A 24,521-nucleotide genomic window follows, 5' to 3' on the forward strand; every position below is an offset into this window, starting at 1 on the left:
CTTATATGGAAGCATCCTGGGGTAGTGTAGATTCTAAATTGTTCAAATCATGACCCCCGGGGGTAGGGCGGGGCCACAATGTGGAATCAATGTTTTACATAGAAATATATAGGAAAAATCTTTAAAAATCTTCTTCTCAAGAACCACTGGGCAAGAAAAGTTGAAACTTATGTGGAAGCATCCTGGGGTAGTGTAGATTTTAAATTGTTCAAATCATGACCCCCGGGGGTAGGGCGGGGCCATAATAGGGAGTCCAAGTTGTACATTGAAATTAATAAGAAAAATCTTTGAAAATTCTTCTTCTCAAGAACCACTGGACCTGAAAAGCTGAAACTTATGTGGAAGCATGCTGGGGTAGTGTAGATTCTAAATTGTTCAAATCATGACCCCCGGGGGTAGGGCGGGGCCACAATAGGGAATCCAAGTTTTACATTGAAATATAAAGGAAAAATCTTTAAAAATCTTCTTCTCAAGAACCACTGGGCCAGAAAAGCTGAAACTTATGTGGAATTATGCTGGGGTAGTGTAAATTGTAAATTATTCAAATCATGACCCCCGGGGGTAGGGTGGGGCCACAATAGGGAATCCAAGTTTTACATTGAAATATATAGGAAAAATCTTTAAAAATCTTCTTCTCAAGAACCACTGGGCCAGATAAGCTGAAACTTACTTGGAAGCATCCTGGGGTAGTGTAGATTCCAATTGTTCAAATCATGATCCCCGGGGGTAGGGTGGGACCACAATAAGTACTACCGGGGGGGGGGGGGGGAGAGAGAAATCAGGTGAAAAACAGTAAGGCCAAAGTTACTCAGGTGAGCGCTGTGGCCCATGGGCCTCTTGTTTTGTATACATTTGTATTTTCACCTGTGCTTTGAATTCAAATGTAAAAATTATTATACACATTTAATGTTCAAAGGATCTTAAAAACTGTTCATGTACAGTTAAAACTGCCATAGAGATCCACTGTATTAAGCGACTCACTGTCATAAAAATCCCTCCCAAGGTATATATGATCAGGTTAACTTATACAGACTGAGATCAGATTACAGAATGATTGTGGTTGTAGGTGATATCCATTCTTCTTGATGAGGAAAAAGATCAACAGAGGCAGGAGAAAGCAGAAAATAGAACAAATCTGAGTCTGAGTGAGGGGTACTCACAGCTGACTTGTCTGTCTATACTCAAGGGTAAGTATGAGTGAGGGATACTCACAGCTGACTTGTCTCTGTATACACAAAGGTAAATCTGAGTATGAGTTAGGGATACTCACAGTTAACTTGTTTATCTATACTCAAGGGAAAGTGCGAGTCTGAGTAAGGCATACTCACAGCTAACATGTCTGTATTTACTAAGGGTAAGTGTGAATGTCATTTAGGGATACTCAAAGCTATCTTAATGGTGATTCTGCTCCTGAGTGAGAAGGGTACTGACAATTAACTTGTCTTTCTTTACTCATGGGTGAGTATAAACTTGAGTGAGAAACTTATTGTGAACTTGCCCTTCATTGGCAAGTTAAGAATTGTTATCTTATAATTAACTTATCCATTAGCCTTTGATGATTAGTATATAATTCAGTGAACAATTATTGATAAATACATAAAATGAAGTGCATATAGATGTTGTAATTTGGTTTACATGTATTTTGTTTCTGTTTCCAGGACGCTGTGTAGAATTTGCCCATTTTTCTCCCACCCAGCCAAACTACTTACTTACAGCCTATAGCAAGTGTGCAGAGGTAAATATCTATAACTGACCACATCTGGCTTTATATTCTATTCTAGGGCTGGGACGATATATCGAGATATCGATAATATCGATTCAATGTGAGGATGATACGCATATCGATACATATGAAGAAATATCGAAATATCGCCCAAAAAATTCTGACATATGTTTTTCTTTGTTTACTTAACATTTTGGGTTTAATATATAAAATAAATATGCTTAATATAAATATAAATATGAAATACATAATAATTAACACCACTTGTGTAAAATAATTAAGTTTTACAAAAGGTATACAATTTCTTTGAATAAATTATTCTTATTTGTGAAGAAATGTTTTGTTCATTTCGATATAAAAAAAGAATTTATAACCAATTAAGCATATCGTGATACATATCCTATCGTGGCTCAAATATCGGGATACGTATCGATATAGAAAAAGTTGTATCGTCCCAGCCCTATTCTATTCCGAGTGATAATTTTAGGGGGGGGGGAACTTTGCTGTGTTAATTTCGAACACTCTCAGACAGCATTGTATTAGAGTCAGCTTTGAGTATAAGGATTGATGTGAGAAGATGTAAATAGGAATGATCTCTGTTTTGTTTATTTCAGGCCTCTGAGTCTAATCCTGTGGACAGGAAGGGTATTATCTGTGTGTGGAACACAAATGAACCATCTTATCCTCAAAGGTACATAGTCCTAAATCACTGATAAAATATTATCTGTCAGAGGACTTCTTGTAGATACAGTTTGTCTTTATTCATTGTTGTTGCATGAAAGAAAAAAATATTACATGTATTCATAAGTAACTTGGAAGTAACATAAGTAAACCAGATTTCACCAAATATTTATTTTAGAACTGCCTTTATATTGTACTCTAGGGCTGTATAGATTCAGTACTTTGTGTGATTTTGCTTTGTTCTCCTGTGTAGGATCCTCGCCTGTGAATCACAGCCGGTTTGCTGTTGTTTCAGTCCGTACAAGACGACTCTAGTCTTTGCTGGGATGGTAAGTAGGAGTGTAATTCTTTTTATTTAGTCACATGCTGGGATCATCCAATGATAGACATAATACCTATAGAGTAAAATATGGCTACAGCAAACATGTTCATAATGAATTCATCATTACAGTGAAATGATTTTCATTTCCTGTAGTTTTAAATGAACTTAATGGATATATCAAATCACATTTATATATATAACACATCACTATTGTTCATCCCTGGCACTTCACTTCAAGGGTGTTTTACTGTATATGGAATAAGGGAGACTTGGTTACATTTAATAGATAAATGATAAGTTAGTTTGAAATGCTGTGTCTTTCCTGTTAAAGCATTCCTATTTGTATGGATGATGTTTGTAGGTGGATGGTTCTGTGTGTTGTGTCTTTTCTGTTTTAAGTGTTTATATGGATGATGTTGTTTGTAGGTGGAAGGTTCAGTGTGTTGTGTCTTTTCTGTTTAATTGTTTATATTTGTATAGATGATGTTGTTTGTAGGTGGATGGTTCAGTCTGTGCCTGGGATCTCAGAGAGCCACCAGCTTTACACAAATCTATAAAATACGAGAACTCGGACCACTTACTACGATATCCTACCTATAACACAGGTGGGATATTTTACTTTTATTAGTACTTATTTCTTAGTTGTGTATTTTACCTATTGTACGGGTAATACATATGAAGGATTATTTGTATTTCTTAGTTATATGTTCTGAATGTTTAGCTCTACTGGTCAGAGAATAGAAGAGCTTATGCGATAGTAAGGTGTCCATTGTCTGTCCGTCTGTCTGTCCGTCTGTAAACAATTTTTCAAAACGCTACTCCTCCTACCATATTGGTTTGATTTCAATATAAGTTAGCACATAAGTAGACTACACAAAGATACATAATTCTGTTTATCGGTTTTTGATTTCAATGAATGGTGTTGCCATGGTTACTAAAAATAGAAATTTCTTGGAAATACTTTCATAATGCTACTACTCCTACAGTTTTTGTCTGATATCAATATAACTTAGCACACAAGTAGACTACGCTAAGATAGTATTACATAATTTTTTTATATCATTTTTTGATTTCAATGAACGGTGTTGCCATGGTTACTAAAAATAGAAATTTCTGTGAAAAACTTTCAAAACGCTACTCCTCCTACAGTTTTGATCTGATTTCAGTATAACTTAGCACACAAGTAGACTATACTAAGATACATAATTCTGTATATTGGTTTTTGATTTCAATAAATGGTGTTGCCTTGGTTACTAAAAATAGAAATTTCTGTGAAAAACTTTCAAAACACTACTCCTTCTATAGTTTTTGTCTGATTTCAATATAACATGGCAAACAAGTAGACTACACTAAAATAACTCTTGATATCTGTTTTGATTTCGATGAACAGTGTTGCTTTGGTTACTATAAATAAAAAATTCCTTGAAATACCTTCAAAATGCTACTCCTCGTACAGTTTTGGTCTGATTTTAGTATATCTTAGCACACAAGTAGGATACACTAAGATACATAATTCTCTATACCAGTTTTGGATTTTGATGGACGGTGTTGCCATGGTTACTAAAAATAGAAATTTTCTTGAAATACTTTCAAAACGCTACTCCTCCTACACTTTTTGTCTGATTTCAGTTTAACTTTGCATACAAGTAGACTACACTGAGATACATAATTGATGTTATTGTTTTTGATTTTGTTGAATAATGTTGCCATGGTTACTTAAATCGAAATTTCTGTAAAATTGTTTAAAAAGGCTACTCCTGCTACAGTTTTAGTCTGATTGCAATAAATCTTGCCATAAAAAGAGACAAAACCAAGGATCATTATTCTATTTATTGCTGTTGCAAAGTTTCAAGTCCAAGTGCTACTTTTATCTTCCTTTATAAGACCAACCAGTAGAGCTACAGTCTCGTCAGAGACTTCTGGGTTTTTTTTCTTCTGGCTGAATTGAAGTCTTTAAGAGGTTTACTATCTGTACAGCTGGTATTGAAATGAAGGCTAGTAAATTAACAAGTTTATGATCTGTTTTTACAGCTGGTATTAATGAGGTGAAGAATCATCAGAGCCCTGTCACCACCCTTAGTCCTGTTGTATCTTACACAGACAGGTAAACTTGTATATTGATATACTATAATTGGTTACCACCCTTAGTCCTGTTGTATCTTACACAGACAGGTAAACTTGTATATTGATATACTATAATTGGTTTTTCAAAAGAAAATATCATTTTCTGCTGTTTACAAATAAAGATTTTTTTTAATTCCTTTTAAAAAGATGTTATTTAGTATTTTGTTTTCTTTACAGTGATTCAGATACACACGATTCTCATGAAGGTAAGAATGTTAGACATTAACACATATAACACAGGTAATATAGCCTACCTATAACACAGTGATTCAGATACACACGATTCTCATGAAGGTAAGAATGTTATACATTAACACATATAACACAGGTAATATAGCCTACCTATAACACAGTGATTCAGATACACACGATTCTCATGAAGGTAAGAATGTTAGACATTAACACATATAGTAAAATTAGGTCACATTTACATGACATGGCTTCTTTTATGCTTCAGTTTTGAACCCACAGACAGGAGGAACACATCACTTTACATGTTGTATATATTCCTTTTTAGATTCCTCTGGTGGTCTGAGCTTCCAGCTTGTTTCCTGTGAAGAGCTTGGCGTTCTGAAATTCTGGGTAAATTATTCCTTGTTTTTATGAAATGTACGGCCCTTAAATGTACCACTACCTGTATATTGTTTTCCTTTCCATTCACTCAGTGTATTAGCTCACCTTTCACTTTATTGTGCTTTCTGTTCAGTCAGTGCAGCGCATCAATCACCTTTCTCTATATTGTGCTCTCTGTTCAGTCAGTGCAGCGCATCAATCACCTTTCACTTTATTGTGCTCTCTGTTCAGTCAGTGCAGCGCATCAATCACCTTTCTCTATATTGTGCTCTCTGTTCAGTCAGTGCAGCGCATCAATCACCTTTCACTTTATTGTGCTCTCTGTTCAGTCAGTGCAGCGCATCAATCACGTTTCTCTTTATTGTGCTCTCTGTTCAGTCAGTGCAGTGCATCATTCACCTTTCTCTATATTGTGCTCTCTGTTCACTCAGTGTGTTGACTCACCTTTCACTTTATTTTGCTTTATGTACACTTAGTGCATTAACTCACCTTTCATTTCATTACGCTCTCTGTTCACTCAGTGCTTTAACTCACTTTTCACTTTATTGTGTTCTCTATTCACTCACCGTTTGCCCATCTTCGCTAGCCAAGGGTTTCTGATACGCTACTCTCCTCATAAACCCTTGGCATACGGTGCTGACAAAAGACGGGATTGTTTTCGTCACGTGATCACGATTCTTACACAGATTGCGTCATCGACAGAAATAAAAAGCGTATTTAAAAAAATAATGTTTTTAAAGAATAATTAACAAGAGGGTATTGAGTTATGTTGCTTTGTTATTTAAACATGTTAAAATGCAAATCTACATCTTCAGTATTGATTCTTAATCACATATTTTGCACGTAGCTTAAGATATTGGATGACACCATATAGCTATTCATAGAATGGCATGTTATTTTACGGATCGTTGTTTACTTGCGTTTTTCATTCCCGATATTAAAGAGTCAAGATATATCCCGAATGCAAATATCGTCATTTACAAAAAACAATTGCTGATTGGTCGAACGATGTCGACCAACTCCAATCACAACTTGAGAAAAAAATCCCAACTTTTTTTAACACCGTATGCCAAGGGCTTATGAGGGGAGTAGCGTATCAGAAACCCTTGGCTAGCGAAGATGCCGTTTACCACATTCCCACACTTTTCACTGTGCTCTGTTTCCTCCCTATTTTCTCTCCATCAATAATTAACTAATTATTCACTCTTAAAGTGAAAGTTATTATGCATTTGCCTAAAATAATTATAGAATGGACCGATGTGCAAAATAAAAATAAATCAATGCTTTTGATTAATTTTTGAATCCTCTTACACATAGATCAAAACTTTATTGATTGTAAAATGAAAGAATATATATATATTTTTACAAATTATCAGTATACAAGATTAATCAAGAAAATGAGTTTGTTTGTGTTGTAGTTATTGATATTATTGATTCCATGTATTCATCCGAATCAATGCTTTCATTACAAATAAATATATGATAAAAGTAAGAGTAACAATGGAATACAAGGGATGATTGGTATTTTGTTTATCTTACATTTAGCTTTTGCTCTCTGTACTGGTACCAATCAGACTCCATTAGATTTGCTCAACATGTGCTCCATTGAAGTAGTTTTACTACATGTTTATCTGTGTCAGCTCTCTGCTCACCAGTAGCATGGAAGTAGTGGAGCATTTCAGAGACTGTATTATGGCACATTTAGAAAAATAAACAAAGCCTAGTTTTAAGTTTTGATAAACTGTGTTCATCAGCCAATATAAGTAATCCAGATGAATTGTTGTATTCAGGTTGTCGCGGAGATTTCTAGTCCAGACATGGCAGGATCGGAATTTGACCTTGGACTGTCCCCAGGAGGGAGAATTAAACTAGTGTTGAGTTCCTCCATCCAACTACAGAACCCCCTCAGGTAATTATCTAAAGAACTACAGAACCCCCTCAGGTAATTATCTAAAGAACTACAGAACCCCCTCAGGTAATTATCTGAAGAACTACAGAACCCCCTCAGGTAATTATCTAAATAACTACAGAACCCCCTCAGGTAATTATCTAAAGAACTACAGAACCCCCTAAGGTAATTATCTAAAGAACTACAGAACCCCCTAAGATAATTATATAAAGAACTACAGAACCCCCTAAGGTAATTATCTGAAGAACTACAGAACCCCCTCAGGTAATTATCAGAAGAACCCCCTCAGGTCATCATTTTAAGACCTCCCTCAGGTAATTATCTACTGGGTTTATTCTGGTAATTATCTATAGAACCCTTCTACGTACGTATCATCACATTACATGATGATGTTCCTTCAGGGATCTTTACCTACACAGAGTTGATATCCAGAAATCAAGGAACCAAAGCAGTCTCATCAAATATAATGCATGTTTATAGCGAATTCCTGTTTATTTTAGAGATAGAGTGGATATTTATTTTACAATTTCAGAGAGAAGTCTGAGCCATTGAGATCGTTTGAGTTACAGTTATCACCTGGAGATCTGAATCACTTTTATGTTGGAACTGAGAAGGTATTGACCTCTGTTTCAAGGTTAACAAAGTACTGAAGATCAGAATCAGAAAAAAATATTTAAAGTCAGGTTTTATAGCATTTAGTTTTGTAGCTTTTGACTGACATTTGTTTTATTGATACCCTGTATATACTGAACAGAGAAAAGGTTGTTTAAAAGTAGTTAAAAAATGGAAGGGATAGGAACTAGCTCTGTTAAAAATTTCTGCATTGTTTTTGAGAAGAGAAGAACTGATTATGGATTGTAGTATTACAATAGTGGACAACTTTATGAAAATTTTTTTTGTTTAGCATTACTGCATGTGTTCTGTAATAGGTAATAGCTGAACACTTGTCTTGTTTCAGGGTTTTGTGTACCATGGTCTACGATTTGGATCAAGAGCTTACCCTAGAACATTTACTGCTCTCAATGGTAAGTAGTTCTGTAAGAGATTTCCTTTGGTAGGTTGTTATATCATCAGAAAGTAGAATGTTCTTTTACAGACTTTATCTCAACTTCCGTGTGAATTAGTGTGATTGTGTTTTTGTTGTAGATGCTCCTGTGGACATTAAAACAATTGATTTCTCCCCATTCTCTCATCCTTGTTTCTTGGTAAGTTGTTATTATTTAAATGAATGTAGCATCTGTAATGAACTATCCAGGTAATTTAAACATTGATTACTATAGCATCATCAGAGACATTGAATAACTTAATAAGACAGATTTTTTAAATGTGTATTTATACATGATTAAACGTTAAACATACCTGGTTATTTAGGGGTTTGTGTACATGATTAAACATACCTGATTATTTACAGGTTACATGATTTAACATACCTGGTTATTTACAGGTTACATGATTAAACATACCTGGTTATTTACAGGTTACATGATTAAACATACCTGGTTATTTAGGGGTTTGTGTACATGATTTAACATGCCTGGTTATTTACAGGTAACATGATTAAACATACCGGCTATTAACAGGTTACATAATTAAACATACCTGGTTATTTACAGGTTACAACAGGAGATGGAGATGTTCATTTATTCAGCACAAAAACAGGTAAATATCAAATTCATTCAAAATCTGTAAATGTCATCACCCCCCCCCCCCCCCTCTGGAATGACAGGGAAAACAATGATGACTTTCTGATATTAACCATAGGACTGCTTTTGATTCTTTTGTATTATTCTACAAGTTCATCTTCTCATGTGCTTTCATGAAAAGAAATTAGATTCATACAGTTATGGTGTCACAATTGCATAAAACTCTTTTGTGCAAGGAGAAATTACAGTAGCCATTGTTACATAGAAACACATGAAAAGTGTCCTAGGCTAATTTGAGGCAAACAGATTTGTATATTTAATTCTCAGAAGTTATACATGTATAAAGTCACATTTGCAATGTAAGTTACTGTGATTTTTCGAAATGGTTACACATATCACAATATATGGCTTGTGAAAAAAAATGTCATCATGATTATAAACTCATTTCTTAAATATTAAGATTCCAAAGATGGTTTCCTAAAAAAAAATCTTTGAAATAAACAATTGTATTAATGCAGGAATATCATGCAAAATATGAAGTCAACTGTTATAAAATCAAATTTTTTTTGACATACAACATTGTATTACACACAACAAGAGTGGATACCTAATTTTTATAAAATGCTAAAGCACATTATAAGCACACATAGTGTTTTATACCATGATACAGTGTAATAATTGATTATTAAATGGTGAATTGAGCACTAATGAGATTGCCTACAATGAGTTGGTTTCTGTCCTTAGACACAGCTCTGGTGTCATGGCCATCCCGAGTTTGGGGCACCATGGGGGTGAAGTGTGCTAGGTGGTCCCAGAGCAGACCCTGTGTGTTCTACGTTTTAGATGATAACAGTCGACTGTACACGTTTGATCTTCTAGAGGGGGATTCCATGCCTGCAAAAATAGAAACTCTGTCAAATGATGCCAGGTATTACAAAAATAGAAACTGTCAAGTGATGCCAGGTATTACAAATATAGAAACTGTCAAATGAGGCCAGGTATTACAAAAATAGAGACTGTCAAATGATGCCAGGTATTACAAAAATAGAAACTGTCAACATATTAGCAACATTTTATCATGTGGTTTGGATTTTTTTTTGGCTTGGTAAAATATGCAGTATTTTTTTAAAAATGGCTCAGTCTGTTTGAATTATTGCATTGTTTATTGATAAATAATTGAATTTTTATCTTCATCTTTGATTTTTCTCTGTGTTGTGTTATAGGGTAACCTGTCTGTCCTTTACATCTGATGTCAGACAAGCCGGACATGGAGGTCGAAATCCTCAAATGGTAATGGCTTCAGTTAATAACATTTTGAATAACTTGACATACATGTAGGAAGGTTACTGTATACATTTTACATTTGGCCTTGTATTCTATTTAGTGTCTTTATGGAAAGCAGCTTCTGCTAAATCAAGTACATTGCTAAATGTCTCATCTATAAATATTCATACAAAGTACATTTAGAAAGCTCTAACTCAAATCTACACAAACTTGCTGAAAAGTCAAGTTCTGCCAAATATCGTACACACCAAATAAAATACATTTACATTTTTTGTTTCATCTATATATAGATAGAGTCCAATTTGACAGAACACTGAAATTGTTAAATCAGTCACTTTACTGTCCTTGGATGACAACAAATTTAATGTTTTCAATGATCTGTCTGGAGTCTGGGGTGACACAGATACATACAATATATTGATGATATCTCTGTTTATTGTTTGTACAGCTGATCTGTCTGGAGTCTGGGGTGACACAGATACATACAATATATTGAGGATATCTATGTTTATTGTTTGTACAGCTGATCTGTCTGGAGTCTGGGGAGACACAGATACATACAATATATTGATGATATCTCTGTTTATTGTTTGTACAGCTGATCTGTCTGGAGTCTGGGGTGACACAGATACATACAATATATTGATGATATCGCTGTTTATTGTTTGTACAGCTGATCTGTCTGGAGTCTGGGGTGACACAGATACATACAATATATCGATGATATCTATGTTTATTGTTTGTACAGCTGATCTGTCTGGAGTCTGGGGTGACACAGATACATACAATATATCGATGATATCTATGTTTATTGTTTGTACAGCTGATCTGTCTGGAGTCTGGGGAGACACAGATACATACAATATATTGAGGATATCTATGTTTATTGTTTGTACAGCTGATCTGTCTGGAGTCAGGTCTGACACAGATACATACAATATATTAATGATATCTATGTTTATTGTTTGCACAGCTGATCTGTCTGGAGTCTGGGGAGACACAGATACATACAATATATAGAAGATATCTTTGTTTATTGTTTGTACAGCTGATTTGTCTGGAGTCAGCCTGACACAGATACATACAATATATAGATGATATCTCTGTTTATTGTTTGTACAGCTGATCTGTCTGGAGTCTAGGGAGACACAGATACAAACAATATATTGATGATATCTTTGTTTATTGTTTGTACAGCTGATCTGTCTGGAGTCAGGTCTGACACAGATACATACAATATATTGATGATATCTCTGTTTATACATACAATATATAGATGATATCTCTGTTTATTGTTTGTACAGCTGATCTGTCTGGAGTCTGGGGAGACACAGATACATACAATATATTGATGATATCTTTGTTTATTGTTTGTACAGCTGATCTGTCTGGAGTCAGGTCTGACACAGATACATACAATATATTGATGATATCTCTGTTTATACATACAATATATAGATGATATCTCTGTTTATTGTTTGTACAGCTGATCTGTCTGGAGTCTGGGGAGACACAGATACATACAATATATTGATGATATCTTTGTTTATTGTTTGTACAGCTGATCTGTCTGGAGTCTGGGGTGACACAGATACATACAATATATTGATGATATCTTTGTTTATTGTTTGTACAGCTGATCTGTCTGGAGTCTGGGGTGACACAGATGCATACAATATATTGATGATATCTATGTTTATTGTTTGTACAGCTGATCTGTCTGGAGTCTGGCCTGACACAGGTACATACAATATATAGATGATATCTTTGTTTATTGTTTGTACAGCTGATCTGTCTGGAGTCAGGCATGAACCAGATACAAACAATATATTGATGATATCTATATTTATTGTTTGTACAGCTGATCTGTCTGGAGTCTGGGGTGACACAGATACATACAATATATTGAGGATATCTATGTTTATTGTTTGTACAGCTGATCTGTCGGGAGTCAGGTCTGACATAGATACACACAATATATTGATGATATCTCTGTTTATTGTTTGTACAGCTGATCTGTCTGGCGTCTGGGGTGACACAGATACATACAATATATTGATGATATCTATGTTTATTGTTTGTACAGCTGATCTGTCTGGAGTCTGGGGTGACACAGATACATACAATATATTGATGATATCTATGTTTATTGTTTGTACAGCTGATCTGTCTGGAGTCAGGTCTGACACAGATACACACAATATATTGATGATATCTATGTTTATTGTTTGTACAGCTGATCTGTCTGGAGTCAGGCGTGAACCATATACACACAATAGCTAAGGACTACAGAGAACAACAGACACTGGAGGATGAATTCCTTCCATCGTATCTAGCCAGATTCTAAAAAAAGTTCACAGTCTAGGAATCTCCATGACAACTGACCTCAGAACTATCTGTGATAATTATCTGCAAATTTGTTTTATATGCTGAACAGAAAATTTGCACCTCTTCCTGAAATTGTGTTAGTGATGATATCCTGTTTATAATATATTTTTATTAGTTTTCTGTCCAGAATTCAGACAAATGGCACAAGTTATACACAGGTTCAGTTGAATGCTATAAAACTGCTTTATTAGGTCATCTGAGTCACTAGGTCCTCCTCAGAATCCAGAATTCAGACCCTCGGGTAGACCCCAGGGTAGGGTTCAGTTGGTCATACAGGTGGACCTTTCCTCATACAGTGTTCCTACAAAATCTTATTTTTTTCTCCCTGACATTATCCATGCAAAATTTCTGCATGGTGGTAGTAAGCTATTTGCTCTTTACCAAATTTCTGAAATGTGTATCCCAAGAGTTCAAATGAGAGGATAGAGCTAAGTTGATCATTTATTCAATACAATTTAAAAATCTTTTCTACTCCATTCCATCTAGAAATTTTTTCATGATAGTGAAGAGATAATCCTTTCTAAATTGTAAAATTCATGTCACACGAGTCCAGAGTTCTAGCTTCACGTCTGGATGAGTTTGTCATATCTTGAGAAACTCCTACTCAGGTGAGCGTAAAGGCCCATAGGACTCTCTTTTTTATAGAAAGTAGTGATGTATTTATATATGAATGACAGTGTATGCAGTAATTACAGGATGTTGAGAATGAGTCATTTTTTAAGTGGTAATTGTTGTGGTATACATGTATACTTAACACAAGAGTCCTAACCATAAAAAGTCTACTGTTTTATGTCAAATCTCTTAAGATCTCTTGTCTCAAGTACTTGTGTATTTTTTCTGAAGTTGTTTTGACAAAAGGATTTATAATGATGCAGTCATTTTACATGCCTGTAGTTCTTAAAAAATATGAACTGCTAGTGTTTTATGCAAAGTTGCAATTGAATGAATGCAAAGAAAATTATGTTTGTAGACATTTTGAAGTTTCTGTCCATACTGCTAAGGTTTACAGTACTAAATATGATAAGGGCACCATAGGGTCATTTCATTTTGTTTTTGTTTGATTTTTTTGTGAGTACTTAATCATCAACTTAGATGACCAGCTATTTGTTCTTTTGTTTGACTGTTACTAAGCTGTGCTTAGTGATTGAGGACCCCCCCCCCCCCCCCCCCCCCCCCCCGATCGCTGATCAGTGATGTACTGAACAATTCTGTTGTTTTCTATCAAGCCGTCCAATATTCACTGTAGTCGTAATTTTATTAACATGGTCCAAAATATACATATACACTGTTTATAAATTATTTGTTGCAAAAATCTTGAATAAATTATTTCTTTATTGTATGTGTGGAAATTAATTATTTATATTTATTGCACAGGAACTTATTTCGGAAATAATTTTTTTAACTTATAGTATAATAATAACACAAGGTATCCAGCTCCGAATTACATGGCAGGCGCGGATCCAGGAATTGAAGTTTAAGGGGAGGCGCAAAAAGTAGGCAGGAGGTCCGGGGGGGGGGCGGCCTTGAGATCCCCAGTGGGTCCAGTGCGAAGCCCTGGTGGGGGCCCAGGGGGCAAAGCCCCCGGAAGCTCCTGGATTCCAGAAATTTTGTAGGGTAAATATGAGGTCTACCGAGTAGACATTTTACATTTCTCGACAAAACTATGATTTACAGGAACTGACAATTTAAGGGAGGGGGGTTTGGAGCGCCGGCTGCGCTCCCCTTAAATCCGGCACTGGAGTAACCCCCTCCCCAGAATCGCACTCATTTGTACTTTCAGAGGAAATGTATTGGCAAACTGTTTATTACCATTGTCTTCAATGGATTAACTGTAAATCATTGTTTCCCGCCACCACGTGGTAATCCGCCTCTTTGACAAACAAGCATGCAATCAATCGACTACCCTCTCCAACAGGATGTAAATCTCTAACCGTAAGCTCCGGATTCGATTGTCTCCCCAATCTAATTAAAATTAGATGTTCCGAGTCCGCTACCGCTTCTTAAATATCTGATGTTTGAGAAGCGGTAGCGGATTCGGAACATCTAATTTTAATTAGATTGTGGTCTCCCACTCCCGGTTGATACGAACGTACTTCGTACAGTCTACACTTCAACACATACCCGCATGCCCCGTAATGTTGGTTCTCTTCACAATTGGCTCTTAAACAGTGCCGTAGCTAGCAAAAAAAATTATAATGTTAAAAAAGGTAAGAGTTCTGGGGAGTGGGGTCTGTCAGCTAACATCCGCAACTGTACTCGGCAGTGCTGGTACCGGACATCCATGACTGTACCTGCTCACTAATATCAAAAACGGAATGTCAGAGCAAGATTTTCCGGATTGTTCAACATATTTTATATGCATGGAACAATTTATAGGCTAAACATCTTGACCGGTCGATAACCGTGGTGTGATACCTGAAATATGCAGGGTATGGTATTAAAATAATTGATCATATTAAAGGAAATTAATGCTATAATTATCGATAACATCCGAAGAAAATATTTGTATAAGTAAATATTTTTATTAGATCCACCTCTCTAAGATTCTGCTGTACTGTCCAGACAACTCTAGAAATTTTACACCATGACTGTACCGGTGTCTGATTGAAAACATCCATGACTGTACCTGTCCAGTATACACACTTTATTCTACATCCATGACTGTACCAGTGCTTATAAACAACATCCATGACTGTACCTGTGCCTTATAAACAACATCCATGACTGTACCTGTGCAGTACACACACTTTATTCTACATCCAACACTGTAGTTGTGCCTTATAAACAACATCCCTGACCGTACCTGTGCAGTATACACATCTAACTCTACATCCCTGACTGTACCTGTGCCTTATAAACAACATCCACAACTGTACCTGTCCAGTACACACACTTTATTCTACATCCATGACTGTACCTGTGCCTTATAAACAACATCCCTGACTGTACCTGTGCAGTATACACATCTTACTCTACATCCATGACTGTACCTGTACACTTTCCGGTAGGGGACTAGTATTGCTAATGCAGAAGGCTTGTCTCAAAAGCTTTAATACGCATGCTTGAATAAACCATATGATAGCAAGAATCATAGTAAAATTCTGCCACCTATCGCAGAGTTAATTTAGAAAGTTAACATACTGGAATGATTTTTTCATATTTATATACCGAATATTTATGTGAATGTTATCAAAAAACATAACTTATTTGGGAAAACAAAGAGAGATAAGTCTATAATTTTGGTAAAACTTCATCTCTATAGAAATCAACGGAAAATATTTTTATCCCCCCCCCCCTCACTGAAACAACAATTCCTTTTTCAAGTATTATGAATTGTTATTTCACAAATTCAAATTTATACCAATTGTTTGTTGTTTCAGGGGAGTGAGTTATTGGGGGGTGGGGGATGAGGGTGTAGAACATATGTTTACAGACTAAAAGCAGCAAAAACAGTCATTTTATTGCCAATGAATCTAATATGTCAGTTGACTTTTACATAAGTTAAACATACGGAGAGATTTGATGGTTATTTATCCATTTCCATTAGTATTTGAAAATCATGAGCAGTTAACTTTTTGACACTGGTTTTAAAATAATTAGTCCATTACTTATAGACTTTTCTACAATAATAATAAAACTTGGCAGAAGTTGTGAAGGCGAGGATGGAGTATATCGAAAGAAGGAGTATTTCCTCTTAAATTGCATTGTGGGTGGGGGTTCGGGTCACAAACGAAAAAGAACAAACTTTAAGTAGAGCCTTGAATAACTTTTCTTGGATGTTGTTAATAAAGCAAAGATGCAGTCATGGAAGTAGAATAATGTGTGTGTACTGGACAGGTACAGTCGTGGATGTTGTTTATAAGGCACAGATACAGTCATGGATGTTGTTTGTAAGACACAGGTACAGTCGTGGATGTTGTTTATAAGGCACAGGTACAGTCGTGGATGTTGTTTATAAGGCACAGGTACAGTCATGGATGTTGTTTATAAGGCACAGGTACAGTCATGGATGTTGTTTATAAGACACAGGTACAGTCATGGATGTTGTTTATAAGGCACTGGTACAGTCATGGATGTAGAATAAAGTGTGTGTACTGGACAGGTACAGTCGTGGATGTTGTCAATCAGGCACCGGTACAGTCATGGTGTAAAATTTCTAGAGTTGTCTGGACAGTACGGCAGAATCTTAGAGAGTGGATCTAATAAAAATATTTACTTACACAAATATTTTCTTCGGATGTTATCGATAATTATAGCATTAATTTCCTTTAATATGATAAATTATTTTAATACCATACCCTACACATTTCAGGTATCACACCACGGTTATCGACCAGTCAAGATGTTAATTGTTCCATGCATATAAAATTAATTTTTATTTCTTTTGAGAATTTTTTTTTTTTGGGGGGGGGGGGGGGGTCTTCCAGCCTATTTTTACAACTTTGATGCCTGTGCCTAGTAAATTTTATGTACTTTGTAAATAAATAAAGGTTTTTTTGTCAGGAACTATTCTTTTTTATGCAGGGCATAGGAGGCTACTTCCTGGGGTGCACTTGAGATGTTTATATATAACACATTGAAAACGCGTGAATTAGCCCATTCCACCCGTATATATCGTAAGACATATATTTATGGGAAAAACCTGTGTTTTTCATTGACACCACTTGCGTGATCAATGAAATGGGTGAAATTAATAATATTGTGACGTACTTATACTTTCTAACATAAAATTAAGGATTACAAATTAATTCCAATATTTATTTTAATTTCCTTTTTTATTTTACTTTGTTTTTTGTTTACTCATATATTTTCTATAATTATACTATCATGTTTCATTTTAAATTCATCATTATTATTGAGCACGTAGGATATTGAAATCATGTCCCCCCCCCTCCCCCCCCCCCCAAAAAAAAAAAAAAATTAAAGACCTGGCTCATATTGTACTCTGAACATAAAGCTTTAAACTTAAATCTGTAAAAGTTTTGGATTCTTCCCTTATCACTGCTGACATCGTTTGTCTCGGTATCACTGTCACGGGTAATATAACGATTAGCGTTAATTGCGCTTTGATTGAATTCAGTCTAAATCTAAATCGGAGAAAATCCACAGAATTTTTTGTTGTGGATGTTATTAATCAAGCGCGGGTTGAGTCAGTGGTAGTGTGTATGTACGGCACAGGTACAGTCGCAGATGTTGTATATCAGGCACAGGATAAAGTCATAGATATACAAAATGTACGCTGTAGTAAATGTTACTTTTTAGAGATTATAAAGCGATCCATGGAATGGATTTAGGCATAGTCAAGTTTACATATATTTTTCCGCGATATATTCAGTAAGCTGGTTATCGTTACCGTTTTGGCGATTACAGCCTTCCATAAAGTAGATTTATTTAAAATCAGAAATTTTTTCTTTCCTCCATATTAACACATTTCGTATTTTTCATTAAAAAACAATCCATACTTAATTAACAACATATACATGTAGTTTAATACGTTGAACAATCCGAAAAATCTTGCTCTGACATTCCGTTTTTGATATTAGTGAGCAGGTACAGTCATGGATGTCCGGGTACCAGCATTGCCGAGTACAGTTGCGGATGATAGCTGACAGCCACTGTTGGTTCTGGGGCTGCCTTGAGGCCCCCAACGGATCCAGGACATGCAGCGCTCTGGTGGGGGCCTAGGGGGCAAATAAAGACCCCAGAAGGTCCTGGAATATCATAGTTTTCTATTTTATACTATCGTAATTGACTATATATGAAGAAAAAAACGGAGTTTTTAAACAGAATCTACAAAATCTATATCTTCAAAAGCATTTTTGGTAGTATGAAGGCATTTTATTTTAAACAGTGAAATACTGCAAAATAATATACGTTGAATAAAATTGATATTTTCACACATGTTAATTTTACAATTAAAAAATGAATTTAAGATCTACCCAAGTTATACTGTTTAACCTTGGTTGCGACAGTTTACGTTATGTCTACCGCGAAGGTGCATAATTCTCCTCTTCAGTTTTTGAGTTTGATAAACGTTGCCATGGTAGCTAAAAATGGATTTTTTTTCCCAGAACTCCCACAGTTTTGTTCCAATTTCAATAAGATTTTGTACACAGGTAGACCATAATAGGAAACGTAATCAATTTATGATTTCGACGTACGGTGTTTCCATGGTTACTAAAAATAGAAATTTCTTTGAAATTCTTTCAAAACGCTACTTTTCCTACATTTTTGGTCCAATTTCAATAAGATTTTGTACACAAGCATACTATACTTAGATATTTAGGAGCTATTCTCTGTAACCACTTAAACTTCTTTGCCACGCATGGCCACCGATTTTGATGAAACTTTGCCCATTTTTACAAATTGACACCAGAAACATATAACAAATAAAATTTGGTTGCTATGTGTCTTGGTTGCCTTGGTAACAGCCGGAAAAGTTTGAAAAATCGAGATTTTCAGCTACTTTGAATCTTTATTGAGCCTTAATAATGACTAAGAAAAACAAACGAACCATTCTCACAAAAACATGACACCTTGTTGCCACTTATGCTGTAAAGAAACTATTTAGAATATATCTAAACGTAAGTGGTAACCATGGATACATTTTGAATACATGTTAAATGCAGTAAAATGCTAAATAATGCTCAATATTCGCTAATGATAAGTGTAACATGATCAAACTTGATCAACAACTCAAGAAAAACAATAATAATATTTGACCTTAAGCGATAAGGTATTGGCAATATTTTTCTAAAAATAACTTTTACGGTTGTCATGGTAACAGTGTAACCATACAAAAATTGTTGCTAAGTTTTGGTTAATGCTACTATCCTAAGGAAAAACATTGAAATTCAAGACTGGCAAATGTACATCGTTAGGTCCTTGTTACACAGATAACATAAGAAAAATTGAAATCAGTTGCTACTTTACAGTGTAACCATGGAAACAATGTACCAGTAGTTTAATGTGATATTTTTTGTTGCTTTAGGAATTTAGTTTCCTTTTAATTAAGAAACATTTTATTTGAATCAACTTGAATGGTACTTATCTAGTAGAACTATAGTTGAATATCATATATTGGTAAAGTTTGATGAGGAAAATAACACTGTCGCTATGGTTACCAAGAAGAGAAAATGTTCGATTTTGTTCACGTTATAGCAATATTAAACCCCATGTGGTAGCTTCTTGCATCCAGTTAGAGATTGTATGGTGGTCAAAATTGAAAGTCAGGTTAGTTGTTCATAAATATCAATCATAAAAGTTTTGGGAATCTACATACAAGGATACGTATCCAAGGAAACAAAATATTTTTCAGCTTTTTATACATATTTTTTCTGCTTATTTCCATAGCAACGCTATATTTAAAAGATTTTATTTGAATTTATTGAAATGTGAAAATTAGGACCATTGCCTTTAAAAAATTATCACTAGTTATATAGAAATTTGCTATTTAAAAAGATAGGATCAGATTAAAAGATACAGGAGTAAAATTTCAAACCCCTTTCGGATATTAAAACCATGGCAACCATTGCCGACCAATAAGAAGTATCACATTTTGTCCTTGGTATGTGTTACAAGGATCTTTATCTCTTAATTGGTTGCATTTCAACTTATATAATATTGCTTTTATTTTTGAGTGTATGGCCTCATAAAAAGGAATGAATGAAATTATTACTTTTGAATGCTTTGTTTCCATGGAAACTTGTATAAAAGTTGATTTCCCAAATATGTTTATCATGCATTTAAGACATCAGGCCTTCAGCTTTTTGAAACAGTCATTGCTTCTTGTTTGCAGTGCTGCAAATGTTAACTATGGGACTTCGAACATGTTGAAAAATGCCATTTTTCAAACTTTATGGCATGTTGCTATGGTAACCATGACACATAGCAACCAATTTTTGCCTGATTTGAGATAACGATATCAAAGACTTTCATCATAGAGAGTTTAGAGAAATTCTGAGACGATGCGTGCCACAGCTCCTATATAAAATTTCAAGTCATTACAGAGAATGGCTCTTAATTATTCTATTTCTCAGTTTTTGATTTCGACAAATGGTTTTGCCTTTCTCTAAAAATAGAAATTTCTTTGAAAATTATTTCAGAACGCTACTTTTCCTATGAAATGGTCCAATTTCATTAAGACTTGACACTCGTCAAGTAGGCTACATATTTCTGTGTATTGATTTTTGATTCCGTCAAATGGTGTTTCCATGGTCACTAAAAATAGAAATTGTTTTGAAATTCTTTCAAAATACTACTCTTACAGTTTTAGTCTCATATCAGTAAGACTTTGTACACAAATAGACAATAATAAGAAACAAAATTTTAGTCATCCGTTTTTGATTTCGACATCATCCATGTTACTATGGTTACTAAATATAGAAATTTCTTTGAATTCTTTTGAAACGCTACTCCTCCTAAAGTTTTGGTCTGATTAGACTTCTTACATAAGTAGACTATACTGAGATACATATACATCATGGCCGTAGGAAATGGGGGGGGGGGGCACGGGGGGCGTAGCTCCCTTCCCCCCCCCCCCCAATAATTTTGCCGAGATATAGATTAATATAGGAAACGTAGATAATATATGCTTTTGCCCCCCTTTTTTTGCTTGTCAGGAAATTATTTTTGGTAGTGCCCCCTCAACTGTCAACTGAAAATGTATGGCTGCCCCCCCCCTCCCTCCCCCCCCCCCAACTGAATTTGCTTCCTACGGGCCTGTACATACAAGTAGAGTTACAGTCTCATCAGAGACTTCTGTTTTTTTTAAGTTGCGTTTTATGAAATATTCCCTACCCCGTTCTGATTGATCCCGTGAGAGTATTGGCCCCCGTAGGATAGCTCTTTTTCCGCCAGTCATATCTTAGGGTACATTATTTAGGCTTCACCCATATAGCCATGGATATAATGTTTAATGTTTTGTCAATTTGCCTCTCAGTTAAAAAAACAGGAAAGATGGAAAAAAAGATCGCTCTTTACGACCTGCCACTTTAAATATTCAATTATGTCTTTTTTTCTTTGTTGTTTGTAAAATGGGGTGATAAAAGGCTCAGTTGTCATGATGCACTATTGGCTGAGTAATCTAGTAATGGAATTATGATTTATAATTACCCCCCCCCCCCTTCCCCCATTAAATAGATACCCCAAAAAGCTGATATAAATTATTCAGTTCCAACACAGCTCACTTCATTTTGTTATTTTATTTAAAGGACGTATTATAGCCAGAAGGCATTACATGCAACAATGCTTTTTAACTCACCTGAGCTTTGAGCTCAAGTGAACTTTTCTGATCACCCATTGTCCGTCCGTCCGTCTGTAAACTTTTCACATTTTTAACTTCTCAAGAACCACTGGGCCAATTTTAACCAAAGTTTGTGCAAAGCATCCTTTGGTGAAGGGGAGTTTAAATTGTTAAAATGAAGGGCCAAGGCCCCTTACAAGGGTATAGATAATCAAGAACAGACAAAAAAAGGTGGGGTCATTAAAAAATCTTCTCAAGAACCACTGGTCCAGAAAAGCTGAACCTTATATGGAAGCATCCTGGGGTAGTGTAGATTCTAAATTGTTCAAATCATGACCCCCGGGGTAGGGCGGGGCCACAATAAGGAATCGAAGTTTAACAGTGAAATATATAGGAAAAAATATTTTAAAAACTTCTCCTCAAAAACCACTTGGCCAGAAAAACTGAAACTTATGTGGAAGCATCCTGGGGTAGTGTAGATTCTAAATTGCTCAAATCATGACCCCCGGAGGTAGGGTGGGATCACAATAGGGAATCGAAGTTTAACAGTGAAATATATAGGAAAAAATATTTAAAAAACTTCTCCTCAAAAACCACTTGTCCAAAAAAGCTTAAACTTATGTGGAAGCATCCTGGGGTAGTGTAGATTCTAATTTTCTCAAATCATGACCCTCGGAGGTAGGGTGGGGTTACAATAGGGAATCGAAGTTTAACATTGAAATATATATAGGAAAAAATCTTCTCCTCAAAACCACTGGGCCAAAAAAGCTTAAACTTGCAGGGGGACATCCTGGTGTAGTGTAGATTCTAAATTGTTTAAATCATGACCCCCGGGGATATGGTGGGGCCACAATTGGGAATCCAAGATTTACATTGAAATATATAGGAAAAAATCTTTAAAAATCTTCTTCTCAAGAACCACTGGGTCAGAAAAGCTGAAACTTATGTGGAAGCATCCTGGGGAAGTGTAAATTATAAATTGATCAAATTATGATGCCCGGGGGTAGGGTGGGGCCACAATAGGTATTACAAGGGAGGAAATCTTGTGAAGAAAAGTAGGGCCAAAGTTACTTAGGTGAGCGTTGTGGCCCATGGGCCTCTCGTTTATTTATTTATTTTTTGACTGATCCACTGTTCCTTTATCTGTGGCTATCACATCACATGTAGCATAATGTATGAAACATGAAAGAATCGAAGTATTTCATTAAGTTTCCTGTAACACCTGTTCATGGGTTTAAACAAAAGTAATAATGTTTATGAAACGTGTTGAAACCTATTAAACGTTCTTCTTAAAATATATAATCATTCAATGAACAAATTGAATTCGACAATTCAAGGAATACTTCATTATTAATTATCCTTCAGTATGAGAACGAGTTCAGTAATTATCCTTCAGTTCAGTCTTCTTTTTTCCTCTTTAGTTTAAGCATATATACAAAAATTACAAACAAACAGAAAGCAGAAAAACGTCGATTTAAGGTTGGCCCCTCTTTTCACTCATGTAAAAAAAAAATTTGCTTGAATGATATCGATTTTTCTGAAAGAAATCTGGAGTTGAAATGCATGCCAACAATTTCAGCATTTTTTGGAGAAAGCGCCTTTTGACAAAATTTTAAAGGGATAATTAAAAGTCATGAACCTGGTGAGAGTTAACTCTCTTATCAGAGGGTCAATGTACCTTAAGACACGGTAGCTTTAAACCAAGTGTTGATCAGTGCATAGTGATCTAAACATTTTTGGAGTAAAATCTATCACCGTTGCTGTACGACATAATTCCCTCAGCAGAAGTAATGGAATTCTAAGTATCTTGTTCTATCAGAAAGTCATAAAAGTATTCACTCTTACACATATTTTGTTAAGTTACACTCTTGAGTCTAAAATCTTGATTTACATTCCTGCGTGCATGGTCTACGCGGCCGGAAAATCTTTTGTTGTTTGAAATTTTAATAATACACGTGAGAGTTAATTAAATGTTGTCTACTGAGTGGATGTCGGTGTAATCTTTCTGCACGCTCATCTTATTTCTTCTCTACGAGTCCTGCCAAACATGTCACATCTTTATGCTTCTTGTGGCCCTGGAGAAAAATCGCTGCGATTGGAATTCTAAAGTTAATTTCATGATTTTAAAAAGAACCTCAATTGATCAGATGTGAAGAAGATTGATTTCTTTTGATTAGAAAAACGTAAACCGTCGACCATTTCCTCCGAGCACAGTCTTGGGGGAAGAGGTTTTGACATATTTCATTCCAGACCGCACCACATCGAGTGTTTTGTTTGTGTCGTGAAATAAACAAAATAAATGTTTCAATCTTAATTTTAAGTGTGAGCAAAAGACCACTCCCTTTAAAATGACATTTTAAATTTTACAGGATGTATTTCCTTATCTTAATGGGTTTTTATTAGTCCTAGCTGCTAAGTTATTCTTAGTGAAAATGACATTCATTAAAAAACATCGTATCGTGTAAAATGATTAATCCAAACCGGAATTGAAGGGCCTGATACTTCAGGTACCAGCACGATGCTTAATAAAGCAACTTTAATTATTATTATTTTGAAAGAATTTAACATACAAGCTTGATAGGTGAATTTCAGTAAAAAAAAAATAATAACCACCATTAAAACAGTATTGG

General features: G+C 35.2%; 1 protein-coding gene across 1 annotated transcript in view; it reads left to right on the forward strand.

Annotated features, from left to right (window-relative positions):
• LOC133191599 (cytoplasmic dynein 2 intermediate chain 1-like) overlaps positions 1-13,986 on the forward strand; it is a 33,630-nt gene extending 19,644 nt beyond the window's left edge. Inside the window, exons 21-36 of the mRNA XM_061327345.1 lie at positions 1,067-1,187; positions 1,659-1,735; positions 2,338-2,414; positions 2,658-2,733; positions 3,223-3,331; positions 4,758-4,830; positions 5,028-5,056; positions 5,368-5,432; positions 7,214-7,332; positions 7,865-7,946; positions 8,291-8,357; positions 8,479-8,537; positions 8,946-8,991; positions 9,720-9,903; positions 10,199-10,265; positions 12,496-13,986. Coding sequence (XP_061183329.1) covers positions 1,067-1,187; positions 1,659-1,735; positions 2,338-2,414; positions 2,658-2,733; positions 3,223-3,331; positions 4,758-4,830; positions 5,028-5,056; positions 5,368-5,432; positions 7,214-7,332; positions 7,865-7,946; positions 8,291-8,357; positions 8,479-8,537; positions 8,946-8,991; positions 9,720-9,903; positions 10,199-10,265; positions 12,496-12,606 — 1,362 coding nt within the window. The 3' untranslated portion in view covers positions 12,607-13,986. The remainder of the gene's footprint in view (positions 1-1,066; positions 1,188-1,658; positions 1,736-2,337; positions 2,415-2,657; positions 2,734-3,222; positions 3,332-4,757; positions 4,831-5,027; positions 5,057-5,367; positions 5,433-7,213; positions 7,333-7,864; positions 7,947-8,290; positions 8,358-8,478; positions 8,538-8,945; positions 8,992-9,719; positions 9,904-10,198; positions 10,266-12,495) is intronic.
• The last annotated feature ends 10,535 nt before the right edge of the window (positions 13,987-24,521 follow it).

This window comes from Saccostrea echinata, unplaced genomic scaffold, assembly GCF_033153115.1.
Source record: "Saccostrea echinata isolate AGI-Se365-2 ecotype Australia unplaced genomic scaffold, CSIRO_AGI_Sech_v1 ptg000023l, whole genome shotgun sequence".
Taxonomy (NCBI): domain Eukaryota; kingdom Metazoa; phylum Mollusca; class Bivalvia; order Ostreida; family Ostreidae; genus Saccostrea; species Saccostrea echinata.